Source organism: Drosophila erecta, unplaced genomic scaffold, assembly GCF_003286155.1.
Source record: "Drosophila erecta strain 14021-0224.00,06,07 unplaced genomic scaffold, DereRS2 tig00000092-arrow-pilon, whole genome shotgun sequence".
NCBI classification, from domain to species: domain Eukaryota; kingdom Metazoa; phylum Arthropoda; class Insecta; order Diptera; family Drosophilidae; genus Drosophila; species Drosophila erecta.
Genome location: NW_020825207.1, coordinates 4,314,297 through 4,329,020, shown reverse-complemented (window position 1 = coordinate 4,329,020; position 14,724 = coordinate 4,314,297). Strand labels below are relative to the sequence as shown.

General features: G+C 46.3%; 2 protein-coding genes across 2 annotated transcripts in view; both read right to left on the bottom strand.

The window, feature by feature from the left end:
- Positions 1–6,189: 6,189 nt before the first annotated feature.
- LOC6546858 (homeobox protein invected) lies at positions 6,190–7,604 on the bottom strand. Its single transcript, XM_026980812.1, has 2 exons — positions 7,334–7,604; positions 6,190–6,747 (listed from the first exon to the last, which is right to left on the bottom strand). The coding sequence occupies exons 1-2, from the start codon at positions 7,574–7,576 to the stop codon at positions 6,466–6,468; spliced, it is 525 nt and encodes a 174-aa protein (XP_026836613.1). The 5' UTR covers positions 7,577–7,604; the 3' UTR covers positions 6,190–6,465.
- A 69-nt stretch (positions 7,605–7,673) lies between these two features.
- Positions 7,674–14,724, bottom strand: part of LOC113564313 (homeobox protein invected) — a 29,402-nt gene continuing 22,351 nt past the window's right edge. The window contains exon 2 of the mRNA XM_026980811.1: positions 7,674–8,566. Within this exon, the coding sequence (XP_026836612.1) occupies positions 8,490–8,566 (77 nt within the window). The 3' untranslated portion in view covers positions 7,674–8,489. The remainder of the gene's footprint in view (positions 8,567–14,724) is intronic.

Below are 14,724 nucleotides of genomic sequence, written 5' to 3'. Positions count from 1 at the left end.
CCAATCTACCCTCCCTGCCAACTGGCAACTGCCAACTTTTATTAACCGAAGCCAGCAGGGCGTGGAGTGGCACTCGAGTGCCAAATCATGACAACGCACATACAGATACAGATACATTCGGATTCAGCTTCGAATTCAGATTGATCCTGCAGTACGTGTGGCCCGACGAAGCGCCCCCAAAGTACCAGGAATCAAGCACTCAACGGCTTAAGTGTGTGCCCCGAAAAGGTCGCACGATCATCATGCTGCCACAGCTCCGCACCAACAGCAGATTCCCCAGATCTCTGCGCCAGCTGCAGCCTCTTAATTTGACACAAAACAAGATCAAATGTCACTCATCATAACTGCGAGCACGTAGCATATGAGCATAATACTAATGAGCAACATCGATCTGCCTGTCTGGCCTGGAGCTTGGTTTCGGTTTCGGGATCTGGCTGGGATTCGGTTGGGATCGCCATCGGAATCGGGATCCCCACCCCGTCTGCTTTTAATATGCAGGCGCGCATGCGCTGACCGACTTAAGATTGCCAAGTGGCAACCACAACAAAAGCGGCAACAACCTCGTTGCGACAACTTGTGCAACAACACAGAGGAAAAATCGAGCCAAAAAATAACTCACAGTAGAATCAAAGACACTAGAATAATTAGAAGGTAGAATGTAGAGGAATATAGTAGAATATAGGCTGGTTATAATAAGAAGAAGCGAGTATTTGAATTTATTTGCTTCCTACAAAGTTTAGTTATACAGGGAAACCCAACTAAGCAAACCACATCGAAAAATGTTGATATAGATATAGATATAGATATAGATATAGATATAGATATAGATATAGATATAGATATAGATATAGATATAGATATAGATATAGATATAGATATACAGTCCAGAAATGCCTGCGTTTAGTTCCCAGTTTCTCTGCGTGCATCCAACAGTTCGAGGACCCCGAACTGCAGCGAACCGCTTTCCGGATTTTGGCCTGGTCTAATGCGCACGTACGGTGCATAATGAAACGAGGGTTGCCCGAAACCTTCATAATTTTCGGTGACATTTCCTTCGTTCCTTCGCTTCCGCGGGCCACTTTCCACGAGAGCCTCACCGTGGATTTATGGCCATTAATTTGTATGTCCGACTCGACACTCGATTAATTGGACCTCCCCGAAGCCCGGCTACTGTGCATATCATTTAGGGTTTAGCGTTTAGGGTCTCCATTTGGGCTGGGGAATGCCACTTTCACTGTGGTGCCTTCGCGTTCCTGCAACCAACAGCGATGTTTCGCACACCTGCTGCGTTTAGGATCACCCCTTTTCCCTAGAGGAGCACCGTACTAGCCGTAATTGTGCCCTTTCCGTACTATCAGGGGCTTTCTGGGAATGGGCGACCTTGCCACCGCTTGTCCTTGCCAATTGTGGTTGTCCAGCGGACAAAGGTCCATCAGTTTATGCAAGTAATGTTTTGATTTGTGCCCCTCAGGTGCGGATGCACACCCACTATTGTGCGGTCCCAATCCCAGACGCGATCAATTTCTGTTTTGACAGCTATCCGGCTGTCAGGGGAGTTGAAGTGTGTCTAATTGATGCGGTGGTTGGTGGGCACAGGTCGCAGATGTTGGGCAGGTTTAATCGAAAAACCAATATCAAAGGCACTCGAGTGACATCTGCCGGTTGTCCTGGTGACAGTTTTATAACACTTTAAATATTATTTAGGCCTCGGGTTACGTGTTTATTGCCGGGACTCTCGCTCGCAGTCCCAAAATCCCTTTTTTCTCAAGCGCACGGACATGCGTGACCAATCGCGTTTAGGCCAGAAAAAGGGTTGCCAGGCTGCCCATTGATGCAATTAAAATTGCGCCGCAAATGTGCCATGAAAATGCGATCGCAGGGTGGGCCCACGTCGTTAGATTTTACGATGTGGCTTTGACCGTCCATCCCAACCCCAACTACCCACCCATTTGCCGGTTCCGATTGCCCGCGGTATTTCCTAATTGAATTGCGAAGGTGGGATCGCAAGACAGACCATCCAACTAACCATCCAACTTATGGTGAGTCAGTATCCGTATCCACATACACATCCACGGCTCCACACTTTCGGCGGGTTCATAAACAGCCGTCCCCCTTCCGAATGGCTTGTTTTGCATGTTAACAAGATACTTCCGCTCGAATGGCACTTCGAGTACGCTCCCGTTTGTCGGCCGGCACGAATGAAAACGTAGCGTAATTTCCCATTTTCATATGTCGCAGGCGGCTATGAGGCATTTCCATTGCATAATTAACCCAGCCCACCCAGTTTTCGGTGCTTACCTGTTTGGCAGGTGGAAAGAGTGTTTGGAGTTGGAGAACTCCAGTTTTGCTTGGGAAGTTTTGCAACTTATGCCCAAGGAATTCAAGTTGACCTTTTTTCATTTGTATTACTTACTCAGCAATAGTGTTTTGTAATATAATTACCCTTCTTTTCCAAAAAGTGAGAAAGGTTTTCACGACCAGCCTTTCACTCACCTTTAAAGCATTTATTGTTAATTAACTCCTTAACATTAAAGTCTTAATAACGTGTTTCTTTATTTTTAGACTGCTATTATATATTTATTTAATGGGCCAATAATTTTTACTGCCTTCGTATCTATGTAGCTGGTACGCTGGTACTTAGATTAAGTTTGCGATAACCTATAATGCCAAGATCTCTTGCCTTACTAAAACTAACCATAATATGATGGCCATAAAACGCTGTCTCCTGTTTCACACCAATTCAAATTTTATATTATTTTTGCATTTTGAAGAGCAAACAGCTCAATAAACGGGCTGCGTTGAAACTCATTTGCTCAATCGAAAGGCGCGCTGAAATTATCGCGGATGCTTCGCTTGCGGCTCCCACGCTGTATCTGAAAGATACTTTTATTGCGGCTCCCCTTCACCCCCTCCCCCTCCCCCGTTTATTTATTTACCTTTCTCGCTTGATCTTGGCGATTGTCTGCGCGCAGGCGTAATGAGGCAACTCCACTCGCTGAGCAGCAATGTCAAATACGCAGATCTCTTCCTCCGATTGGCGCTACGTGGGTGGTCCCTCGATTTGTTGCCTTTGATCTGTCCCATGGGACGAGCCACACCCACACACACACACGCACACGCACACACGTGTGTGGTTCAATAAAGGCCAAAACTGGGGAGGGGTGGATAAAAGCCAGCCCCTCAGTGGGGCAGCTGGATTTGCATGCAGCGAGCCAGAAACTCATTAAGTTGGGGAATTAGAAGCGCCGCCAAATGGCCAAATGCTCGTAAATCTCTGGCTAGTTTTGGCCGGCATAGGAACGTTGGTATCACCACGCCAGTGTTGGCCACAAAGTGTGAGCCCGTTTCGCTGTAAGCTGGTGTTTCATTAATAATCCCCAGCTGAAAGGGCTGAGATGGCCGGCAAGTTGGCTGGCGGACTCTTCATAAATCTTGTGTCGCATAATTACAGTTAAAATTTATAAGCTTATCTCCTTAGCCGCAAATTTATTGGCGAGTCCAGCGGCCAAGTGACGCTCAACGTGGAGCGTCCGTCAACTCGCAGAATGTCGTTCAAGGTGCAGGCAGCGAAAATGCAAGCAAATGTATTTCAAAACCCCGATTTTATTGCATTTTGCATAAGAACTTCTGCTCAGTGTGTTGTGCTGGGGAAATAGTGAAAATCTACCGGATAACCAGAAAAACAAGCACAGTTTAAGGAGATTTCTTTATTCCTCATTATTTTACAATGGCTCTTAAGTTGTGTTATCAAATACATGTTTTTGTGACAACAAACACTAAGAGCAAATCATAGTGTGCATTTCTCGCAGTGCAGCTCTCAGTTCTCGTTCTCGTTCCGGTCACCCGGTTCGCTTTGCGTTGGTTCCTTTTGGCTTCGCTCATTAAACGGTCTCCAAGTATCGGCTAAAAAATGTGTATTTAAAACGGCGTGAAAACAATTTGTTGCCAATTTTATGACGCCTCGCCACTCAGCTGCCCCCCGCCCCGCCCCTTTGAACCCTATCGCCCCTCTAGAGCCAGCCGTGGATCTGCAAAACAAATTCATTTGAAGTCTGTGGTCTTTGGGTACTAAGTGTCAACCCCATAGATTTATGCGTATTGTCTTTTTTTTCGGGTTACTTGCGCTGGAGCCGGCATTCCGGGAACACTCGGACTCTGGCCCGGGATTCGGGATTCAGGATGCTGGCTGTGGCTGTGGCTCTGTTCGCTGGCCTTAACTCGCGCCAAGGCTGCGAGCTGCCAGACATTAATCATTTGGTGCAGGGGGTTAGGAGCGGAGCAGCAGTTCCAGCAGTTCCAGCAGTTCCAGCAGTTTGCGGCAGCATTCGAGGCGTTGTAATGTGTGGCAGCAAAGGGTTAGGGGGGTCGAGGGGGGCTTTGGGGCGGAGGACGGCGGGATTAATGTACGCGGACAAGGTATTTGAATGGGCCTTTTTATGGTCACATTTATTGAATTTATAACGTAATATACCCGCTCCCATGACTCATGGCGATTGCTCCAAAACAAAAAGCTCAAAGCCCCACTGCATGCCGATACGAGTCCAGTTGGCGAAGCCTCTGCCGGAGGCAATAAAAAATTATGCTTAAACAAAATACTCGCAACTATAAATTCAGCAAAATATTACTAAACTTAAATTGACTTTTTATGAAGTTATATCTCCGCCAGACGCGTGCCATAAAAAATCACTTAGGCCGCGCGGAAAACTCCAAACTCCCACGCACAGTGGAGCCTCGCGAATAAAGCGCCGAACGTAGTAACGAATGTACATACCAGTATCATTCGCCTTTGTTCGCCTGTCCGATACGATACGATACGATGCGATACTATATGATACACAAACGAATGTCGCCTGCGATGTGAAACCCAAAACCGATCCGTATATCATTCACGGCGAATTAAGACGTTTTTTATTTCACGCGCGAATTTGTTGTTGCACTGCCTGTCCAGTCAGTCGAATAAAAAATCCAAAAATGCAGACCGAAGCACAAATTAAACATTCCATACTGGTAATATACTACTTCGCTATACTTGTTATACATTCTGTTTATGGACTGCAAATGGCTTGAGTTGCTCATCGGCAAACTGAGGACCAAGTTGTTATGTATAGTAAATAAATATGAAATAAAACTTTATTATATGCCCAAAACTTTGAAAAGCAAATAAATGTTTTGGTATCATTGTATCAATGCTAAATTCCATTTAGGGAACAACTGTTTCTCTTGAAAATAATGACTGGAATAAAGCGCTTTAATAAACACAATTGAAATCATTTAAAATTAGAATAAAATTTTAATTGTTCTTTGGCATAAGAAACCATTTAATTGCTATTTCGAAAGATTGATTTACAATCGAATTGATTGCCATTCTCGTTAAATTTGTTTCTGTATTTAGACATTACCTTCAGTTGTTCATTGTTGTCGTCCACTTTGCTGGGCCCCTTGAACTTCTGCAGGTGTTACGTGTCTGCGATCCACTGTACCGCCGTGCCCCGCCCACCCCGCCACCTTAACCCGTGCCGCCTGCAATGACAGACACATTTAACACCTACGCGATGTTGACGCTGCACTTCAGTTTGGCCAAAAGCAAAAGCAAAAGCACGGCAAAAGCAAAGGCAAAGCTCGGCGGGCGCCGTTTTGGCCGTCAAGGTGTCAATTTGTGCCGTTGGCAGACTCACACACTCGCACACACGCGCACACACTCGCACACACCTGCACACACCTGGATTTGACGACTGTATGCAAATTTAATGGCTAAATTAGACGAGGAGCCCAGCGAGAGGGGCCAAAACAAAGCGGCAAGGGCGGGAATTTAATAATATATGTGGCTAAAGTTTGGCATCGCGACGAGACGCCGTTTATTAGGCGTGATTATGCTCGCAGATAGCAGTTTTAAATTCAATTTGCATAATGAATTCAATTCGAATGTAATTCCAGCAATTGCTGCGACCGCTGCCCAATCTTTTGATCCGCATTGCTAATTGAGTAATTAATGCCGACGCCCACGGAAAATGGAAATGCGATCGACTATCTATATATGTATGTGGCTATGGGTTGGGGGGACCACCCACTTGGCCAATTGGCTGCGGCCCATAAACAGATATGGCAATCACATTAAAATTATGCAAAATTCCTTGATAACGACAGCAACAACACGGCGTGTATAATTTAAATGTTTATTAAATTATTTAGTTGTGAATTTATGCATCTATTATACAAAACGCACACGCAACTTCAGCTCGTTTCCTCGGGCGATTTCTTGGCCGCAGCGGTCCATCTTCTCCAGAAGATTTCTTAGCCGCAGCGGTCCTTCTTCCACAGAAGATTTCTTCCGCAGATTCTGCGCTCGACTGCGTGTGCGGCGGACTAGAATATGGTACAACTTAATCGCTACGAATTTCTAAGCTAGCTTACACGCTACTCCATTAAATACTAGATCGTAGATATTGCCGCGCACCACGCCCCCTTCTAGCAGGGCTCCTTGGCGGCAGCGGCGGCGGCGGCGGCACTGGCCGCCTCCTGCAGCTCCTGCAGCTCCTCCTCCTCGCGGGTCAGCGGTATCGTCGAGTGGTTGTACAATCCCTGGGCCATCAGCTGCAGCGCCAGCGGATTCTTGGTGCCGCTGGACTTTTTCAGCTTGGCCCGCTTGTTCTGGAACCAGATCTTGATCTGGGCCTCGTTCAGGCCCAGTTCCCCGCTCAGCTGCTGGCGCCGCTTCTCCGTCAGATAGCGATTCTCGTTGAACTCGTGCTGTGGGCGAGGAAGTGGGAACGGGTGGACTTAGTCGGACTCAAATACTGAGTATTGGAAAGATGTATAATTAGGAAGCAAGGTGATGTTGTTGTGTAAAGGCTTTTGTGAATTTGAAAAGGAATTGAACTGAATTTTTGCTCACTTATTAAAATTAATATAAAATTTACTTATTGTCATACTTGCTTAAGACAGAAAATACTTATGGGGCTGCTAAAAAGCAATCCCAAACTTAGGCAGAGCACTTAAAAGCTGTAAGTACGCATTAAAATAACTATTTTGTATCCATATTTCTATTCCTTTTAATTATATACGTAAGACTTACAATATTTCTATAATTTGTATGCCCTTTAAATACTCTCAAACTATAAACAATATATAATACAAAGCATTTACGAAAGCAAATACTAAAAAAAGAGCAGCTCGTTAGAATTACAAAGGGTATTTAAAATCAATTATTTAAAGTTATTTATTTGCCGCGCATTAAAATAGGCACAGCTAACACTTACAAGCTTGTTAGCTGCTGATTTAATATTATACTTCAAGTGCATTGCTAAACTTAAGTGAAACTGGGGGGAAAACTTACCTTCAGTCTGGCCAACTGCGTTCCGCTGAAGGCCGTTCGCGGCCTCTTGTCCTCCGGCACGCCGCCCCCATCGGCGGCCTCCCCCTTCTCGAGGCCGCCCCCGCCCCCGCCACCTGCCGCCGCACTGGACGTCGCCGGCTTCTTGGGCTTTCGCGCTCGTGGACCTGCAAGCACAATGAAAGGAGGTGCGGGATGAGTGCGGAGGTCATAAAAATTCCAGGCAGCGCTTAATGGCACCAACATGACTGGACCAGGATCTCAACCTGCCCGACTGCCGACTCATCGGGCGGACATAAATCCTGCGCCCCACATACATATGCAATCCAGTCCGGCCCGGCAATTAATTCACATTTAAATGCGCCCAGACGTGCTACGGCCCCAACCCCCAAGTTTTCAAAGTTTACCAGCTAAAACAATTAAAGTTGTCGGCCGGAAATTCGCTCGCGTCATTTTCAAAAAGTAATCAACGCAATGACTTTTGACTGTGGCTAATTTTCCCGAAGGATAACACCCCAAAAACACCCCCACGAAGCGACTTGAGTTGTCTTCGATTTAATTAACAGCATTCGGGGCGGACAGGCGCGGAGAATTGCTACACTTGATGTGGGTTGGCCCAAAAGTTGGCCGAAGATGGCCAAATAGAATGCCATTCGAAAGGGGGTTTCAAAGTTTGGCCCGTTGCGGAAATAGTTGGGAAAACTGTGAGCGAAGTGCAAATGGAAAGCGAAAGATGAAGCAATTATGAGGTTTCACTAATGGGAATATTTTGGTCGAAGAAGAGCCAAGTCAAGTGACCACAAGATGTTCGAAACGAAGCTCAAATATGTGGCAAGTATTTTGTAATTTGGGAGCTCCATCTATCATAAGGTGTTTGTGAGTGACTGCAAATGAATTTGTATCTTGCGAGCAGTTTGGTGTTGCAAAAGGGCTTTAAGAGCTTATCTTATTTCGCTACATGCCGCTAAAATATGTCAGCTTAATAATTAATTAATGAATATAATATCATTCTGAGCCTGTAAGGAAGGCCAATTTTGTTTTCGGGAAAACTAATATGCTCCAAATGTCGGCCAGCCCTTAAATTGGTAATAATATCAATAAACTTAGCTATCAGCTCAGTCACAGCTGCAATCATGAAACCTTGACCCATTTGGACGAACTATGGAACCATTATATCGATCCCGAGTTTCCAGTTCACTGAGTCCTGTTCGACGTCCTTTTTGTACTTACTTCGACCTGCAAAGAGGAGAATTATAGAGAAAGGTTAGAGCGATTTGAGGTAAACTGCTGGGCACAATTTAAAATTTAATTTACTTTTAACGCGAATCAATAAAATATCGGAAATTGATTAAATTCCTCGACGTCAGCGCGACTCAGCGTAAACTTTCTGATGGCGAAACGTGCAAAAATTCCCGGCGACCCCACTCGGCCACGCCCCCAAAGCGCCCGCCGCCCCACAACAACCTTCAAAACAAATGTAGCGGCACTAATGGCAACGCAACCAAGTCATGCCCTAAGTTAAATCGTTGGAAAAATTGAACAAATCAATTTTGTCAACAAAATGCCAAAGCTGCCGACGGGCGCGAAATTAAACCAAAATTCGCCGATGGGCGGGGAAAGGGGCGGCTGTCTGACAAGTGGGCGTGGCGGTTGTAAGGTGTTATCACGGTTTTAAATTTCTCACGCAGCCGGCGATAAAAACAAACAGGAGCACAGGAGGCAGACCTTGAACCTGTCAGACAGCCGGGAGACGTTGACGACAGGAAAATCCAAGTCACGATGACCTCCGCCCCTTCACCCGCCACCCCCCGCCTTTGCCCGGAAAAACTCCCCCTTTTTTGAGGCATGTTGGCAAGCGGAGATAAGCAAACTCGAGCTGCATGCCACAGCGTCGCAAGGACATTGCTAAGGGGTTGCCAGTTTCCTTTTTCGCCAAAGAAATCGCTTCACAATGCAACAATTGCCAGCGTGAAATCTTTGGCTCTGCTCTCCACTCCTCTTGTGGAAATTGTGATTTATAGCGTGTTAAATTTTTCATTGCTCTGCTGCGCAAATTTGACACAATAAAAGTTTCAAAGTTGCTTTTCGGGGAAGTTGCCGTTTGTTGTTCCGTGGGGGTAACTTCAAATTGGCTTTAATACAAATTATATGAACTCAATCAAAGTTGCTCGAGTATTGCAGAAAGTAGTTAAGACGTAAGTGTGGAGGGTGAATAATTGCAGATCATTATTGCTGAGTAATAACAAGTCAGCTTTAAGGCTAAGTTTCAAGCCTAACCTTTTTATTGGCTTTGGTCACACTTTATGCGCCCTTCTCCGCGCTTCTCAAGATTTAAGTCCCTTGCGAAACGTTTTAGCTTTGACCGCAAATCGAATTCCCTGAAAAGTGAAACAGTGGCCTTGCTCACTACTAAGCTCGTAAGAAGTAAACAAAACCAGAGACGCACATTCACATAAATTCCTGTTCATCAAAAAAAAAAAAAACAGCAACGAGCCAGAACAGAACAGACGGCAAAGAAAACAAAAACGGGAAGATGTCTTCATCAGCAGCCTCAATGACCCAACTTGGCGAAGCCAACTGCCAACCGAGTGAGTGGAGGCAACAAAAAGCAGGCTTCTTCTGCCACTGGGGCATATGTTTAAAATAAACGCATTTGTTTTATTTATGCTTAACATGAGTTGCAAATGCCAAAAGCAGCACTGCGAGCACACAAAAGGAATCCAAGCAACCGGGTTAGTTACCTTTTAGGCGGGAAAATGAATGAACCTGTCGCGGAGCGCGCAATTAAATCCAAGGAATGGAGACTCCAGCAGGAGCCACATATCCAGGATCAGGTGTAGCATCTCTGTACGAAACTCGAAGCTCACGCCCCAAAAGCACCGAAATTGACTTATAAAGATCTCAAGCTAACGGGCCACACGCAGACCACGCCGATCGCGTCACAGGGGAGCCACAACCGAAACAGATACAGATACATATGGAGATGCAGATACCGACTCGGATTCAGATTGAGATACAGATACAGATACAGATACAGATACAGACGGAGCCGGTCTGGCGGCGATCGAGAACCAGTCACATAAGTCTCAAACGCCGAGCTTCGATGTAAGCGATCTGTCCCGCGACGATCGCAACTCGTATCTGTATCTAATGATCGCACATTCGAGCCCAGATCATTAATAAGCCATAAAAGACAACACATAGCCGGGGAAAATTTACATGTGAAAAGTGAAAGCGCTCGTTGATGATTGATCGGTGGTTATTCGGCATCCGCAGTTCTGACTGCCGATCGCAGCTCAGCGGAACCCACGCAGCCAACCCAAGACCCACCAACCAACCTGGCAGACAGGCAAATTAACGCTGCGGTTTGGCGACACTGATCAATATTGACATGACGACGCGTCGATCATCGGTTTGATTGCACGTTTAATTGAAGTGATTGACGCGGACAGCGCGACACTCGCATCACAATCGCAATCGCCGGATGACAAACGATGCCGATCCGCTGGATCGTCTATAGCTGGGGAACTTCGTCAGCGTTTTGTCTATCGCTCAATCGATCCATCGATCCATCGATCCATGGACCGACCGGTGCTCGAAAATAGCCATCCGACCATTTAGCCCGTCCAGCCTGACTAGCTGGCAGCGCCAAAGGCTAGCGACCACATTCAGCATTCCAGCGCATAACTTGCTCTCCTGCATGAAAATATGTTTAGGCATATTTCTTAATTGCTCTATCAGTCTATCAGCAGCAGCTATTTGTTCGCCGCTGGCCAATTTGCATAGCCCTTGCCCGCTTTGCATATGAAATTGCTGGCGGGGCACACCAGTTGTCCTCGCGGCGCTTTCATCGCAGGGCGCTTCATTGCATATGCTCCATGGGCGAGTTGGAGGTGTCAGAACATGTTGCTGCGCAGGCGATTTGAAGGCGGCAAATGAAAGTGGAAAACAGCAGCTATAATTACACCATCAGAGAGTTAGCAGTCAAGCTTATGAATGTAAAACCAAAGGCAAATGTCATTGGGCTTCCAAAACAGCCTACACAAACGCTTAAAATCTGAACTATCTATTAGCGCTCGGTTGATATTGTGGCAGTGGAAACGGCGGCAAGGAGGACATTCCTCCTCCGTGATCCCAGCGAATTCCGAGGCAACCTTTTACGCGCTCTCACACCTTTGGCGATTCAATACCCTGGCCGAGGTATCGGTTACACCTACAGCATTGATTGGGTCCATGAGGCAGCCGCAACTGGTTTGACAAATTGCAAACCGCATTTTCCGCTGATATTAGCAAACAATTTCATTAAGAAACTGTAATCCATCCGGCCGTGCTGCGCATCAGGTGGCCTGCAACTGCAACTGCAACTGGGATTGGGAGCTGTGACTGCGATTGCCGGAGGCCTCCAGTACGGGCGACACCGATATGGGCGGCCAGAGTATCTGTATCTGTAGCTGTAGCTGTAGCTGTATCTGCAACTGTGCATGTAGGCAGCGCGCCTTAATAGACACATTGCTTTGCCTTTGTGCAATTGAGGTGTGAACATTTTACGCTTCTATGGATATTTCGACTAAATTAGTGCGCTTTTATGGCCTCTCAATTAACGCAATCCTCAGTCTCGATTTCGATCACAACCCAGCTCCAGTTTCTCCAATTAGATCAGTCAAAGTCCGTCAGTCTGACAGTCTGCCAGTCTGGGAGTTACTTTCACCCTAATGAACACATCAGGGGCGCTGATCTCGTGGGACCACCCGAAACGAAAGGTATCGCTTTAGTATCGGAAGAGTGTTTGTTTATGTGCTCTTTTGTCGGTTGCGGTAGTTCTTTTGGGGGCTGGGGTCTATAAAAATAAAATTAAATCGAAGAACCCTGCGATCTCTGAGGCGATCGCCGACCAATCAAGCCGCCCAGCCACTAATGAATATTTAGATAGCCCACGAAAGCAGCATCCACAAACAAAATATAAAAAAATTTAGCTGAGCCCAGCGGCAGCAGCAGCGCCCAAATAATTTGTAGATCAATAAATGTTCGCTTTATGGCTCTATTAGCGGCGATGGACCATCAGCGTCGTGTGTGGCCAAATGACCAAATGACCAAATGGCCAACTGTCTGGGCCGCAAACAAATATGCGAATAAGTGTGTTCACACCAGGGCGATGCCGACATTAACATCAATCTTCCACGGATCACCGGGATCACTGCAGACTGGACCACACCAAAGGTCCTCGCAACTGCGATGATCGTCTTCGGCTCCATGATCACGATCCCTATCGGGATGATGATCGTGCTGATGATGGGCAGCTCTTGGGGAAGGGCAGTGGATACCCACTCGATGCCCGATCCCAGATCCCAGATCCCAGATGCAGCAGGGCTCCGCCTGGAGGTCCAGATCTCTGGGCTTAGCCCCTTTCGGCCAGGTTTGCGCCACTCGCTCAGTGCCCTGCACAGCCAAACATTCGCGGCTTAAATTAACTGCAAAATTGCTTCTTTTCATAACATATCGCACTTCACTTTTACCTGAATTACTTAAACTTTACTAGCGAAATTTGTTAATGAGCTTTGGCAAGTCTGCTATGCCTGGCTTTTGTGCGGTAGGGTGTATGGCATGTTAAATCTTGAAATGTCTTAATAAAACAATTAATAGCACAGCTGAGCGCATAAGATTGTTTCCTTTCATATTTTTTTTTGTTCCAATGCAGGGGCACAGTGCCTCAGAAGCAGGAGCGCAGTCGGGAAATCAGTTTAGCCAAATAATATTTAAGATAAATGTAAAAATGTAAATATTTACATCTTTTAGATTGATCCGTTATCCTTCTAAGAAGCTGATCTTTATATGTTTGCGGATAGCGCACTTGGCTGATTGAACGATTTGGGCTTAAGTCCCTCGACCGATTGGCTCCGCTCCTGAAACAGTTTTTATGACTGGCCTGTGTGTCGGCCAAAAGGCGCAGACCCGGCCAAAAGCCAAAGCCTGGCCAGCTAGCCAGCCAGCCAGCCAGCCAGCCAGCCGATCGTTCGTATGTCGTGTACGTACTATAAAGTAATTGAAAAGCACAACAGTTTGTTTTAAATATCAGCAGGGCGAGCCGCCCAAGTTGACCACCTGTGCGGTGGTGTTCGAGGTGGATTTATGGCCCGGCTTTTGGCCGGGCCTCTGAGTTGGCTCTTACGCTCACTCTTTGTCCATGCAGCTGATCTCTCGGTCTCGGTTCGGCCAGCATAATCATCATAATCATCGGCGTCATCGTCGTCAGCGTTGTCAGCGTGATCATCTTCATCCTCATCTTCATCATGATCGTCATGAGCGGGCTCTTATGCTAATTTCGAAGACGACGACTTCGCCTTGGATTCCGCCATGTGGACCACACACGTCGTCCGATTCGCATGGTCTCCAAAGGTCGCCCTGCCCCTCACCGAGAACTTTTTGGATCCATGCCCTGGCCGGAGTAGAGAGTATTCGCCACTGGGTTTTTCGGCTTTGATAAATTATCGATAAAACGATGCGATCACTTTTAATTTGGCTTAGTTTACCTACCGCATTCTTCGGGCTGTGAACCCTGGGTTACTGTATGGATATGGATATCTGTTCGGTTACTTGTATTTCAACAAAAATCGAGGGTAGACAGCCGAGGCATTTTGCTGCTGCTGCTCTTTCGGCTCTTAATTAAGTTATCAAAGTTTTTATGACGTCAGCGGGCTGGGAGAGGGAGATGGGGCGATGGGGAGACAGGGAAGGAAGCAGCTGGCGCCAGAAGACGCCGCATAGAAGAATCTGCGATCGGTTCTGGGCCTAATCGATGCTGCCCCTTCTTCTGGCATCCTGACAATTTCCAGGAGCCGGCAATGTTGTGGTAAATATTGAGAAGCAGCTAATGCACTGACTAGATACCCTATAAGTGAAAAGGCAATAGTTCTTTTTGCTTCTACGACAAATTTTAGATAACATTTGACTTTGGATCTTATTAAATATGCTTTATTTAACTACCTTCCGCCTCAAAGTTCCCTTTAAAATATATTATCCAAACTAATTTCGTTTAATATTATATGTTGCCCCATGGAAGTAAGTGTATTAAACGTAAACAAACCTGCCCATGTCGGATCGCATCGTTTTCATTCAGTTTCAGTCGCGGACGCCATCGATATGCCCTGAATGTCGCATCAGCTTTTTGTTAAAATTCTCACGCTTCGATCTGGCGACTTTTAATTACTATTATCCCTTGGTTAGTCCGATTTTCGCGTGTTTGTTGTGCCTGCGCCGCTTTTAATTAAGTAATTATGGCAGACGGCGGCGCGGGGAGAACAAGCAGAGCAAATTTCAATTCAATTTCAGCTTTTTGTCGTAATCTCTGCTTCAATTTCAACTGTCATCGGAGCTGCACTTGGCCCTTATCCTCCGAT